The sequence below is a fragment of the Pocillopora verrucosa genome, chromosome 2 (assembly GCF_036669915.1).
Source record: "Pocillopora verrucosa isolate sample1 chromosome 2, ASM3666991v2, whole genome shotgun sequence".
NCBI lineage: Eukaryota > Metazoa > Cnidaria > Anthozoa > Scleractinia > Pocilloporidae > Pocillopora > Pocillopora verrucosa.
Window position 1 is genome coordinate 4,394,710 of NC_089313.1, and position 14,253 is coordinate 4,408,962.

Genomic DNA, 14,253 nt, shown 5'->3' on the forward strand with positions numbered 1-14,253 from the left:
AGATGCTGGCCAAAGTTGTTTCACGAGGATAAATTTATCCAAGATTACATCTTACCATCAAGATCCAATGTATTAAATTTTTGTATCTGTTAAAAAAAAGGTTTTCGGAACATATTCATAGTAGTTGTACCTTCCTTTACAAAATTCTTTTCTTCATTTCATAAACAACCCACCACATAATCAGTCGAATGCAAAAACCAGCCCCGAACTGTTAACAAACAATTAATTTTGATGTGTGTTTCCATGGTGTTTACATCAAAATTATTGGTTTCTTATAGGCTCTTATTGTGCTGACAGACGGCCTGTCACAAGACTCTGTCAGGCAGCCTTCACTTGGTCTCCAAAGGTCTGGTGTTAGCACATTCGTTGTCGCAATTGGACGAAAAACAAGCCGAAGGCAATTGCATCAAATTGCCTCAAGTTCACGTAACATTTTCAGGAGCAGCTTCAGAAGACTTAGTAATGTTGTAAGAAGCTTAGCGAGAAGAGTGTGCTCAAACCGAGGTGAGTGTGGGGTTCAAAATGGCACTGAAATACAATGATTTGGAAAGAATTCTGTCCTGCCCTACCCATGTGTTCTGTCAGTTTTAGCTGACGAGAGGAAGGAGAGAGGAATTGCTACCTCACTTGCGCTTTGTGTCCCACTGCTACTTAACTTTTTTCACTTCCCTGTTTATTTATAGTGAGACCCAAGCCAAAACCAGTGAGACCGGTTAGACCACCCAGACCAAAAGGTTAGTTGTACCATGTTGCCTTCACCATTGTTCTTATTATTTACTCCTTGAAGACTATATTTTGGAATTGAACGGCAATCATTCTTTCAATTTTACGAATTAAAACTATTTCACTTATCAAGCTGAGATATGGTTCTGGAATTGATACGTGGACCTATTTTTCACCAGTTACAACCAGAGCCGTCGCCATATTCCCACTTAACGGAGGTAGCAGGGGTAAAGATATCAGTACCCGCCGAAATGCACGTGGAATACTCAGTTATGTTCGCCCCGCGCCTGGACCGGATGGAACTCGTGACGGTTCCTACCAGTTCTATGGAAGAAGCAACAGTTACATCCAGTTCCCTAACCGAGGAGGCCTTGATACCAAGAATTCAATCACTTTCCTTGTGTGGATTTATCACCAGGGCCGCGCAGGACCCATCTTCAATTACATGCCCAATGGTTGGGGTGTGCACTTTTGGATGATTTCACCAAGAACGCTGTTTGTGCGGTTTACGCGTCGCAGAGGACGTCGCTTCACGAAGGCGGTTCTAAGTAGGTCAGTCGTACCGAATCGTTGGCAGTTTGTTGGCGCAACGTATGATCAACGAACAGGAATAGCGAAACTATTTGTAAATAGAAGATTCACAGCACAGAAGTACATTGGGAAAATACGTTTGGCGACCAATTACCCAGTGAGAATGGGAGCTCGTATTGGTGATGGACGATATTTCCGAGGACGAATCTCCTGTATGCAGGTTTACAATGGTGCTTTGTCACACTGGAAAATCATCTCAAAGAAACGAAGGTGCTTTAGAAGAAGTAAGTAGAGCTTGATAATATGTTTTCGTTCATAAACAAAAACTATGATTGATTTAAATGGTACCGAAAGATTCGTTTTCCAATTTTGATTCCACTTCCCAAAGGCATATTTCTCTTTAAAGAGGTAAATTGCATCTTAGTTTGTGGCAGAACAAAAGACAAACAAACATTCCGGAACATTCTGACTTCATGCAATACACGATACTCTCCAGAGTCAATCAGAAACAACAGAGAAGTTTTATCTTTTTTTAAAGAGGTGTTTCATTTTTGTCTCATCAACAGCTCCAGTAAGACCAAAACCCAAGCCACCTGGCCGAGGTATGCGACTTTTCTAAAAACACAATCAAATCTCACCTATACTAACAATACAAAAATATCATGTTAGTCGTTGGTGATTATCCGCCGCATGTCACGTATTTGAGACACACGTTAACCACGCGTGGTAGCGTGTTGGAGTCTGCGTTGAGAGATGTAGGTTTGATCCGTAGCCGAGTCACTATGTTGTGTTCCTGGGCGATGGAGCAGCATGCTATTCGGGAAGAGAAACGATATTCTTAATGCTTCTGAAATGAAAACCGGGACTAGCTCGACTGGTAATGTGCTAATAGAATCGATAGAAGTAATCTTTGCCCTCCGTTTATGCTCCAATGATAGGATACGGTACAGCGGTGCGTTGTGCCACTGCAAGTTTCGTTTCCGATCGTATTGTGCGTTCTAGAACGACTTCAAGATCAGGGTTCATAATCTACATTTATTTCATCATACATGTAGAGCCTCGTCAAAAAAATTATTCTTTGGTATCTTCTCTTTCATAGGGTGCAACAAACGCCTCGACTTAGCGTTCTTGATTGACGGATCTGGAAGTATTAATTCTGCCGGACGCGGGAACTTTAGGCGATGCATTGAATTTGTCAAGAGTGTGGTGTCTTCATTTAATGTGTCGCCTCGCCACACCCGTGTGGGAGCGGTCTTATTCTCTTCCCGCGCATGGCTAATATTGGACTTCTACCGTAGCAGAAGCAAAGCTGGTGTGTTGAGCACCATTAGTCGAATCAGATATCCGCGCGGAGGAACCAGGATTGGAAAAGCTTTGAACTTCGTGCTATATCGATTGTTTAGAAGAAGTCGAAGGGCACTCAAGGTTAGAGCCACTTGAATAACTTCAGATAGTTTTTCTTTCTTATTAAGTTTTTATGTAATGTGAAGTGAAAAAGTCCTTGCAATAGAGTGATCCTGACAATCTTCTTGTGAAACCAAACACTGATGAGTCGTACATATCACGAAGTACCTTCATGTTTAAATGATAGAAGGTGTATAATCTACTGTTAGACAATTCCCTACACATCAATAATATTTTTTTGAATTGGTGTGTTTTTCGCGCAGTTCGGCGAATTTCCCCTCACCCTTATGATCACCTAGGTATGAACATTTGCGTTATTTTCCTTGCGACTTGACTTTAGGATTTCGGTTCATCTCTCGAATAATTCACCGCAGTGTGAAATCCCTATTATGTTCCTTGTTAGCACAGTGATCCATAAATGTATCTGCTTTGTTAGGCCCTGGTAGTAATGACCGATGGCATCTCTCAAGACTCTGTTCGGAGGCCGTCACTGGCTCTGAGAAGCCAGGGTGTATGGGTTTACGCCCTGGGAATCGGTCGGCGGTATCGAAGACGAGAGCTTCAACAGATAGCTACAAACAGTCGATATGTGTTCAGTGCTAACTTCAGAAGCCTCAGTCGGGTCGCTCGTCGCATCTCAGCAAAATTATGCCGGGGTAAGTGCAAACTTTTACTTCTTAGCAAAGCATATAGTCGTCATAATTATCAAAATTATGAGCAATATTATTATAATCATTATCGTTATCATTATTATCTTTGTCATTGTAAAAGTCATCATCTTTGTCGTCGCCATGTTCATAATCATCAGCACCATTATCATTATCGTTATCATTCTCATCATCGTCATCATTATCATCATACCAAAGTCCTTCACTACCTATGTATTGCTGAAACTCCAAACCTTTATCACAGGTCGTCCACTCCGTCCCAGGCCACACCTTCCAGGTCCCCAAATAAGACCAAGCGGCAAAGGTATCCGATTTATTAAGTGATGAGGTTATTTCTAGGTTACACAGGGTTCTTCTTGTTTAATCTATCTATTGGTAATCTTTTTTAAATTGTTACTACAGCTTCGGTCGCTGAATAATCCCCTGACATTTCATGTTATCTTCCTTTTTTAGTGTGTCGTAAACGTCTTGATCTCGTCTTCCTCATCGATGGCTCTGGTAGCATTGAAGCTAACGGTCGAGGAAACTTCCAGCGATGTCTCAACTTCATTAAACGGTTGGTGGCTTCGTTTGCCATCTCACCAAGGCAAACTCGTGTTGGTATCGTGCTGTTCTCTTCCCGTCCATGGCTGATTGCAAACTTTAGGAGCTACAGGACAAAACAAAGTGTGTTACACGCCGTTAGTCGTATAAGATATCCGAGAGGTGGCACGAGAATTGGTCGAGCCCTGAGATTTGTCAAAAATCGGCTATTTGGAGGGAGAACATACGGGCGGAAGGTAAGTATTTTTTCTTCTAGACAAGTTTATTTATTTGTTTATTTATTTATTTCCTTTAATGTTTATCTTTATGTTGGGGGAGGGGGGCGTTTTTCAGTTTCCGTGTGATCAGATTTAAGGTAGTTCAAAAATGTTTATATTTTCCCTGCATCATCCACCTCTATGCCATAGTATCCATTATACCTTAACCATAGTCAAGTTTTCTAACGTTATGCAGGTTTTGGTTACAATGACCGACGGTATTTCACAAGATTCCGTCGTGAGTCCAGCACGGGACCTCCGAAATGCGGGAGTGAGAATCCTTGCGCTAGGAATTGGCCGGAAATTCAGAAGATCACAGCTAAACCAGATGACAATGAACTCACGATATGTGTTCAACAGTGGCTTCCGAAGTCTGCACCGTGTAGTATCCTCTATAAAGAGAGCAGTGTGCAAAGGTAAATAATATTTACGGGCCACTTAGCAGAGCACTGTTGCCACCGCACCATTATTCAGTTGATTCATGCCAACATGAAGACTGTTTTAATTTGTGTCTTTGCTTCTTGTCATGATTAGGGCGTCCAGTACGTCCCAGACCAGTACGGCCAAGACCCCCCGTGCGCCCTAGCGGTCAAGGTAAGACTGGAACCTAACAAGCTTAATATTGTGTTAAATACAGTGCATGGCAACCAGACCAAAGTTAGTTTTGGGAAGGATAAAGTCACACGTCAAAGTTGAAATTGTAAAAACATAAAAGAATAAATGCAAAGACAAAAAAAATTACTTCTAATGCTACTCCGCTGCACGTAAATGATTTATTACGGTAAATTACCAAAAACCACTCCCTTGTAATCACTTGGATTTTCTTACTCAAATCGAAATGCTCTCTAAAGCCATCATTGCAGCAATTTAATAACACATGTATTTTTGTTATCACAGTTTGTCGCAGACGTCTTGACCTTGCCTTCCTTATTGACGGCTCTGGTAGCATTGAGGCTTACGGTCGAGGTAACTTTCAGCGATGTCTCAACTTCGTCAAACAAGTAGTGGCCTCATTCGGCATCTCTCCGTCCCAAACTCGTGTTGGTATCGTACTGTTCTCCAGCCGTGCATGGCTCATCGCAAACTTTAGAAGCTACAGAAGCAAACAGAGTGTGTTACACGCCGTAAGTCGTATAAGATACCCGAGAGGTGGCACGAGAATTGGACGAGCGCTGAGATTTGCCAAATATCAGTTGTTTAGAAAGAGGACGAGTCGGCGTAAGGTGAGTGCTGGATTGTTTCCTATATTCTGTTCTTGGAGTTTTGGTCTTCATGTAGCGTAGGTCAATACTGAATAGTTTCAGTTAATGTAAATGAGACAAATTTCTTTCCTTTCAAAATGAAAAAAGGTTAAAAAAATAGCTCTGCCTTTTAGGTCCTTATTTGTATGACGGATGGCATTTCACATGACTCGGTGGTGAGACCGTCACGTGACCTTCGAAATGCCGGCGTGCGTATTTTGGCGCTTGGTATTGGTCGAAAGTTCAGGAGATCACAACTTTACCAAATGGCAGGGAACTCACGATACGTGTTCAAAGCCGGATTCAGAAGCCTTAGTGGTGTAGTGAGATCCATTAAAAGAGCTGCTTGTGGAGGTAATTGGTTTTTGACAGGGAAAATTCGACTTCTAAGTTACCTGAATTATCAGGACGATTTTTCTCAGTTTGTTAGGTCAATTTCAGGAAATAATAAGTACTTATGAAATTTCCAAACGAAACTGGAAAATTCTTGAAAGGATTGCATTCGCGATGGTAGGGAAACATCGGCCATTCGTTTCACTCAATGAGAAATGTCCTTCTTGCAGTGGCTGTGCTTTCGAAAATATGTGATCATTTAAACTCTGGCGATTTTGGATTAAGGGTTCAATGCTCACGAAAACAGAAATGATTTTGCAGAGCTTCATAACTTAGTCTCTTCAGGCTTTATTATCACTACTGCTTAAATAGTTTTCATAGCTGCGATGATCGCTCTCGCCTTTATTTGGTCTCTTTTTGCCCAAGATAAGGTGGGTGGGTGGAGGGGGGGGGGTTGCTCTTTAAATATTTTGATTATGTTTAGTCATGTAAGTAAATGAAAAAGCCATAATTATTTTTTTATACTGGTATATCACAGGCGTTCTAATAATACCAGACTCTACCCAATGCTTGCTAACTCGAGGTCGCCTTTTTATAGGATCCACAACACGACCCAGACCTGTGCGGCCAAGACCACCCGTACACCCAAGTGGTCAAGGTAAGACTGGAACCGAAACTGTTAAGTGAGATCCAAATTCACCAATACGTGCTTCGATAAGGTTATCACAACCAAAATGACAAGTTTTAAACCAATTCTGTCCTTCTTTTTACCTATAATGTGTTTCGAAATAGTAAGGATTATAATTCAATAAACGTTATTACCATGACCTATGATAAAGTATTTTTTCCTCCTTAAAATATTTTTCCTCAAATTTTATTTCCTGTCTCTTTGCTGCATGTCAAATATATTTAGAAATTGCTTCTGGAAAACTTGTCGGCAAACTGCTGCGTCCAGTCGGCTATCAAATGTTAGGAGGTATTACATTGGTTTTGCTTTGTGATTGGTCCAGAAAATTGGCGCACCCTTTCAGCCAATTAGATGGAAACTTAAACAAACCACTACTAAGTCACTTACATTTCTCCGCGCATTAGGCTGTCTTCCTATTCATAACTGGGTTCTCCAGGCCAAATTTAATGTTTTCCTTTATTCTTTGTGGTCTATAAGTCACTTACCTACCAGCCACCATTACGACTACTTGACAACGCGTGTTGTTTTCTTTTTTTCCTTTACAGTTTGTCGCAGGCGTCTTGACCTTGCCTTCTTGATTGACGGCTCCGGTAGTATCGAGGCTTATGGTCGAGGAAACTTCAGGCGATGTCTCAACTTCGTCAAAAGAGTCGTGGCCTCGTTCGGCATCTCTCCATCCCAAACTCGTGTTGGTATCGTACTGTTTTCTAGTCGTGCGAGGCTGATCGCAAACTTTAGAAGCTACAGAAACAAACAGAGCGTGTTGCACGCCATTGGTCGTATAAGATACCCGAGAGGTGGCACGAGAATTGGACGAGCGCTGAGATTTGCCAAATATCAATTGTTTAGAAAGAGGACTAGTCGGCGCAAGGTGAGTGTCAAAATAATTTTTTTTTTTAATTTCTTTAACCGATTGTAGCCACACAAATAGGACTTTTTTTCTTCCAACGTAAGGGGTAAGTATTTTTCTTAGTCTTTATTGTTTTCTGCTTTTAGGGTGCTTTTTCAAATTTTTTTTTTTTGATAACCGCTATTAGGATTATAACTCTTCGGTATCATTGCGTAATCAGATTGCTCTGCTTTAAATAAACAAGATTATCCTATATACTTTTTCTCAGACAATCAGACCCATACTTTCCATTTAAAATCTAACCTGGCATTTTTAGAGATGGAATTAACGTCTTGCCAGCCAGATTAGTTAAATGTCGACGTTAGGGCTGTCCTTTACATGTAGTATTTCAATCACATGACCATCATCAAATGAAGGGCTTTTTCCGATTTAAAGTTTTCGGGTGTGAACAAATTTACTTTGAAAACGCAACTGAGTAAACTTTTGTCAACAGAATATGTTTAAGAAAGGATTTGAATCAGAAAGATGAACAGCTTCTATACTAATCCTTCTCTAAATGACCTTTAGGTCCTCATTTGTATGACTGATGGCATTTCACATGACTCGGTGGTGAGACCGTCACGTGACCTTCGAAATGCCGGCGTGCGTATTTTGGCGCTTGGTATTGGTCGAAAGTTCAGGAGATCACAACTTTACCAAATGGCAGGGAACTCACGATACGTGTTCAAAGCCGGATTCAGAAGCCTTAGTGGTGTAGTGAGATCCATTAAAAGAGCTGCTTGTGGAGGTAATTAGACTGTGGGCAGGAGAAAAGCTCAAAATAATATAATGGAGATAAGTGTCGAAAAGAAGAGGAAATAGGGAGGCTTGAAAACATCTAAAATCAGATTATTAAGAAGGCATTCATACAAGAGAGTGTAGTTTTGATTTTGGATAAATCATCGTTGCTTATTGATTGATCATGATTGTGACAATGAGCTTTTTGTTCTACCTTTTCCAAAAGTTCAGGCAAAGTCAGGGAATTTTGAAAACCTTTGGTAGTGGCAACCATTTCCAAGTTCAAAGCGTCCAAAAATCTCCGAGCCAGTTCATGTAATGAGAACACCTCAATCGTTCCATATGAGGCTTACAATCCTTTCTACCCTAGACGTGTAACAACTTGATGCTTTTTTTCTCTCAGTTGACTTTGATGTAATTTAACGTTTCATATTCGTTACGGCAGTGAAAAGAGGAAAGAAGAAAAGAAACTTAATAATTGTCAGACCTGATGAGGACAAGAGAAATAGCCAAGCAATAAGGGAACAAGAGCAAGTGAGAGGAACACAACGAAGTGAAATTTCTAGAGTCAAGAATCAAGGTAAGCACTGAAAGAAAGCGAGTCAGATAAGTGGGACGATAATATTAATAATAATATTATAATAAGTGGGACGATAATATTATTTTACGAAGATTACAAGAGCTAAACGTTCTCACATCGTCGAATTTTCGAATAAGTTGGAAACGTCTTAGTTATCATTCTAAATAGAATCACGAACCAGTGGAGTTGGCTAATGATTCGAGGTATTCAGGGTAAAATTTCGCCTCAAATGCGTTGCTTTTTTATACTTCCCGCACCGGTCAGAAGCGCAGTCCAACGTTTAGTTTGCCAAGCGAATTCCAAAGTTCATCTATCAATACTTTTTTGTAACAGATAATCAAACAGATCTGACCCCCAGCTGCTTGTGGCACTTTGTGTCACCCTTAAACAACTCAGAAGCATTGGATAAAATCCACAATCGTGTTATCCACCTCGACGGCGGAGCCTTCATGAAAAACACAACTGACGCGGGCTTAGTCGCTGACACTAATGGTGGATGGTTGTCTCTTAAAGAAACCAATGGTGAGACTCTTGAAAACCTTCTATCCTTTTGAATTCGTCTTTAAGATTTTGTTGTCTTAGTCGTTAGGTTCTTTAAAATTTCTTTAATAGCATGATGTAAGTATAATTTGATTTCATGTGAAACAAAAAAATTAAAATTAATTATGGGGGACACTTTCCTTAACACTTACCCCTCAATTGTACTGCAAATATATGAATTGCAATATTCACTTCTACTGTGCTGAACACTCCCTTGGAAACTAGTTTAAAGAGTTTGTGAACACATAATCTCCGAACTTTTAAGTTTGTCTCTTCCCATAGCTTGTGTCATTTATTGTTATTTTATGGAAAGGTTTCATGAAGGGGATAGAAAGATTCGCAACACAAGCTTGTTCTGTATTTTAGTGAGTGACGCGTTCATCACGAGTATATTTTATTTTTCTTTAGCTACCTGCTTCAGTGATCCTGGACATTGCTCTGATAAAGGAATGACGGTGATGGCCTGGATCAAACTCAACAAGACTTCACTGAGTAACACGACCAGTTCCTACATCATGTCTAGTGGTGGCCAGTCCACCAAGTCGCGCGGTTTTGCAGTGTTATATCTTGCCAACAAATATATTGTTATTCTCAGCACGAAAAACAAGCAGTGGAAACTCGACACACCTGTTCTGCCGAGCGGATGGTTCAACCTCGCTTTCACTTGGCGGGAGGCGGGTCAACTCAAGCTGTATGTCAATGGTACCCACGTGACCAGTGGAAACCCTGCTCTAGTTTCCAGACCTCTAGACTCGTTCACAACCTTTGATATTGGTCGACCAAACAACTCGGAAAAACCAATTTACAGATTCCCATTAAGAATCAGCAACTTGGCACTTTGGGAGAGAGAACTGTCACTAGAAGACTTGAAATCAGGTTAGTTACTTGATTTTCATGTTTCTCTTAACTTCTCATTATTTGCTCATTATTTTAAAGATGATTCCTTTTGAAATATTTCAAAATTTGACTGGCCAAATTATGTTTTGTATGATTGGTGGGTATCTACCTTCACAGAGTATGTACTATAGAATTTGGTTTTTTGTCGTTGTGATCTCATGAATCTTATTGGTCCTGAAATGTCACCTGGTTGAAATGTAACTATGACAGTTTTAATAAGGAATGTTTTTGTATTGGGAAAATAGACAAAAATCACGATTATTGCAGGGTTACATTTATGATTAATTTGGTGCCAAAGAAACTTTATTGTCGTTTAATCCTCAACTCTGTACCATCAGTAAACATGTTCTCCATGCTTTTTCTTTGCCATTTCTCATATGATTTTGATTAAAAAGCAAGAAATTCTTGAGTTGCTTTTAATGTCATTTATTCTCGTTGCCGTAATGTTTCATTAAGGGTGATCATTTTGGGGAAAATTTCATGCAAACACTGTTAAGATATATAGGGTTAAGTGGAAGGTATTTTCATTTTCTCTTTTCAGCAATGAGTGCGCCAAAAAGCCAAAACAGTCGACCACAAAACAAGAAGACCTAGGTAAATACCATTCAATAAAAGTGTCAGATAACCTTTAAGATTTGATAGAGTAAATGCTGTTTATTGGATCTATGAAAACCCTAAAAGTAGTTTTCAAGTGCCATTAAGGGTCAAGAGAAAGGAGAGAGAACTTGGCGTACGCAGGTGACGTAGTATGAACGGAAAAATCAAGTAATCCGCAATGCGAGGCCAACCCAGAAAGAACAACTTCAAGCTCAGTCTGAAACACACAATGACTTTTAGATCTATTTTTAATTGAATGTGGAAAGTAAACCGGAATTTTATTAGTAGTGCTTGCGACTTAGTCTCTCGCGTTTTCCTGCGTTTCAGGCAGTTCGCCTGCTGTAACCTTGAGTTTTCATTGGCCGTTGTGATTACATTGGTGTTCGTTTTACGGCACTCAATTGAAGTGCGCATTTTTCACTTCTCGGTCAATCATAAACGGAATGAAACTTGCCAAGTACTTAAACTATTTCTCGTCATTTTTTTTTTCTTTTTTTCAGATAGAAATTCATCGTAGCATTTATTTTAGAAGGATCACAACGTCTCCGTAGCGGAAGCTCATTTCCTAGATTCAATGATATTTGTTGAATTTCCATGTTTTTATTTGATGTTTCTCGTCTGCTATATGCTAATAAATATAATTATAAACCTTATATTGATTCTCGTCTCTTTCTCCCCACAAAGGAGCTCCCACTTTAGCCATTTGTAGACAGCTAATCTTGTTCATGAAAATCCTCTTTTCTCCAGCACATGAACATTGAATTAATAGCAATTCATTAATGATCTTTGGAGCATTTATTCATGCGAAAAACGGCCAATTTTGTTCTTTAACAAAATTCTATTGTTTGAATATTCAGGAGAGATTTTTTCGGCTCCTGAGCGAGCTGTGTTTTTGACACTTAAAAACAATAGACATTTAATCATACTCTTTCTATCGCGCTATTATTTACACAGAAAATCCTCTCTCTGATCTAGGTATAAGACAATGAATATTGAAACAATATAAATTAGTTAATGAGCTTTTGGGGAACTCGAGCTAAACCTAGTTCTAAGGGTCCACTTTGCTAATATTGAATATTTAGAGCAGATATCCTAGGCCTTCGTTCGAGCTGTTACTTTGACACAATAGACGGCTAATTCCAATTTTAAACCCGCAATGAATTGTGCCGAAAGTCCTCTTTCTGACTGGCACATGGATGAGGAAACAATAGAAATTGGTTAACGAATTCTTGAGTCCTTCGCGCTAATTCTACTTTAAGAGGTCCATTTTGATGATTAACAAAATTCGTTTGTTCCAATATTCAGAGGAGATTTTCTAGCCCCACAAATTAACAATGTCTTTGACGTTTGCCCACAATACAAAGCTTATATTGTTCTTTCCGACGGGCTATGAATTGCCCCAAAATTCCCCTCCTTGACCGAGATATGAGCCCATGAATATTGGAACAATAGAAAATGGTTAATGAGCTTCCGGGGAACTCGAGCTAACCCATGTTCTAGAGATTCGCTTTGCTCATTAACAAAATTCTTTTGTTTGAATATTCACAAAAGATTTTCTCGTCCTACGAGCGAGATCTAACTTTGACACTTCAATGAAATTGAAAGCTAATTATAGTCTTCCCGACGAGCTATGAATTGCCCCGAAATTCCCCTTTTTGACCGAGATATAAGCCCATGAATATTGTAACAATAGAAATTGGTTAATGAGCTTCAGGGGAACACGAGCTAACCCAAGTTCTTGAGATTCGCTTTGCTCATTAACAAAACTCTTTTGTTTTAATATTTACAAAAGATTTTCTCGTCCTACGAGCGAGATCTAGCTTTGACACTTAAACACGATAGAAAGCTAATACTGGTCTTTCCGACAAACTATGTCTCGCCCCGAAATTCCCCTCTTTGATCGAGATATAAGCCCATTAATATTGAAACAATAGTAAATGGTTAATGAACTTTTGGGGAACTCGAGCTAACCCATGTTCTAGAGATTCCCTTTGCTCATTAACAAAATTCTTTTGTTTGAATATTCACAAAAGATTTTCTCGTCCTAAGAGCGAGATCTAACTTTGACACTCAAATGAAACTGAAAGCTGACCATAGTCTTCCCGACGAGCTATGAATTGCCCCGAAATTCCACCATTTTACCGAGATATAAGCCCATGAATATTGAAACAATAGAAAATGGTTAATGAGCTTTTGGGGAACTCGAGCTAACCCAAGTTCTAGAGACTCACTTTGCTCATTACCAAAACTCTTTTGTTTGAATATTCACAAAAGATTTTGTCGGCCTACTAGCGAGATCTGATTTTGGCACTTAAATGAAATTGAAAGCTGATCACAGTCTTTCCGACGAGCTACGAGTTGCCCCGAAATTCCCTTCCTTGATCGAGATATAAGTCATGAATATTCAAACTATAGAAATTAGTTAATGAGCTTCTGTGGAGCACGAACCAACCAATGTTCTAGAGATTGTCTTCGCTCATTAACAAAATTCTTTTGTTTGAATATTCAAAAGAAATATTCTCGGCCCACGAACGAGCTGAATTTTTGACACTTAAGCACAATAGAAAACAAATCACGCTCTTTCCAACGTGGTGGGTATTGTTCCTGAAATCTTCTTTTTGACCCAAATATAAGCCCATGAATATTGAAACAATAGAAATTGGTTAATGAGCTTATGGGTAACTTTCCTCATTAACAAAATTATTTTGTTTCAATATTCAGAGGAGATTTCCCTGGCCCACAGAGGAACAGGAACTTTGACACTTGGACACAACAGACAGCTCAACTTGATCTATCTAACGAGCTATAAATTGTCCCAGAATTCCCCTCTTTGACGGATATTTGAGCCCATGAATACTGAAACAATAGAAATTTGTTAATAAGTTAATGAGTCTCTTGGGTCAATAGGGAAGGGTCAATTAACAGTTTTCCATTGTTCTCGGCCCACAAAAGAGCTTGCTTTTGAGCTTTTACATTCAATACGCTCTTTCTAATGAGTTGCAATTTGTCCTGGAAATCCACCTTTCTAGAGAGATAGGCACATGAATATCGGGAACAATACAAATTCGTAGATGAGGCTATGCCTAATCTTTGAATAAAATGGTCAGTTTTTCTTAATAAATATGCAATCGATCTTTATAGTAATGAACACCGCTTATTCAGTGGTTAAAATAAGGCCTGAAAAAATTCAGGCCTGTACGGGATTTGAACTTATGACCTTTGCGTTACTGGTGTAGTGCTCCACCAACTGAGCTAATAAACCAACTGGGAGCTTTTCGTTGTGTTGGTTCGTAATAAATCCGTGTAGTGATAAATCAATGACTGTAAATATATGAAAATCATATGTGTGAACTGCAGTTTCAGAGACGAAAATGAAAGCGATCTTCGGAGTATTGAACACTACTTAAGCAGTAGTGAAAATAGGGAGAATTTCTTAACCCTAAAGAACGTGCAATTATTTGTCTGATCAGCAAAGCATACAAATACATACCAAAAAAAATGCAATACTTTATTCAAAAGTTGCAAAGAAATGACTAAGACAGTACAGCTATGTCATAAGTTGTTTAGCTAAACAGATTATTATGTCTATAAGGCTATTAAAACATTTTATGGTTGAAGAAAAGT

The 14,253-nt window shown here is 39.3% G+C and overlaps 1 protein-coding gene across 1 annotated transcript in view; it reads left to right on the forward strand.

Moving 5' to 3' along the window:
• Window positions 1-11,282, forward strand: part of LOC131792717 (uncharacterized) — a 93,015-nt gene extending 81,733 nt beyond the window's left edge. Inside the window, exons 112-131 of the mRNA XM_066162338.1 lie at window positions 279-504; window positions 684-734; window positions 903-1,538; window positions 1,821-1,856; window positions 2,354-2,679; window positions 3,095-3,314; window positions 3,571-3,630; window positions 3,780-4,105; window positions 4,323-4,542; window positions 4,661-4,720; window positions 5,024-5,349; window positions 5,502-5,721; window positions 6,299-6,358; window positions 6,934-7,259; window positions 7,806-8,025; window positions 8,461-8,595; window positions 8,929-9,117; window positions 9,544-10,011; window positions 10,574-10,626; window positions 11,130-11,282. Of these exons, the coding sequence (XP_066018435.1) occupies window positions 279-504; window positions 684-734; window positions 903-1,538; window positions 1,821-1,856; window positions 2,354-2,679; window positions 3,095-3,314; window positions 3,571-3,630; window positions 3,780-4,105; window positions 4,323-4,542; window positions 4,661-4,720; window positions 5,024-5,349; window positions 5,502-5,721; window positions 6,299-6,358; window positions 6,934-7,259; window positions 7,806-8,025; window positions 8,461-8,595; window positions 8,929-9,117; window positions 9,544-10,011; window positions 10,574-10,626 (4,158 nt within the window). The 3' untranslated portion in view covers window positions 11,130-11,282. The remainder of the gene's footprint in view (window positions 1-278; window positions 505-683; window positions 735-902; window positions 1,539-1,820; window positions 1,857-2,353; window positions 2,680-3,094; window positions 3,315-3,570; window positions 3,631-3,779; window positions 4,106-4,322; window positions 4,543-4,660; window positions 4,721-5,023; window positions 5,350-5,501; window positions 5,722-6,298; window positions 6,359-6,933; window positions 7,260-7,805; window positions 8,026-8,460; window positions 8,596-8,928; window positions 9,118-9,543; window positions 10,012-10,573; window positions 10,627-11,129) is intronic.
• The last annotated feature ends 2,971 nt before the right edge of the window (window positions 11,283-14,253 follow it).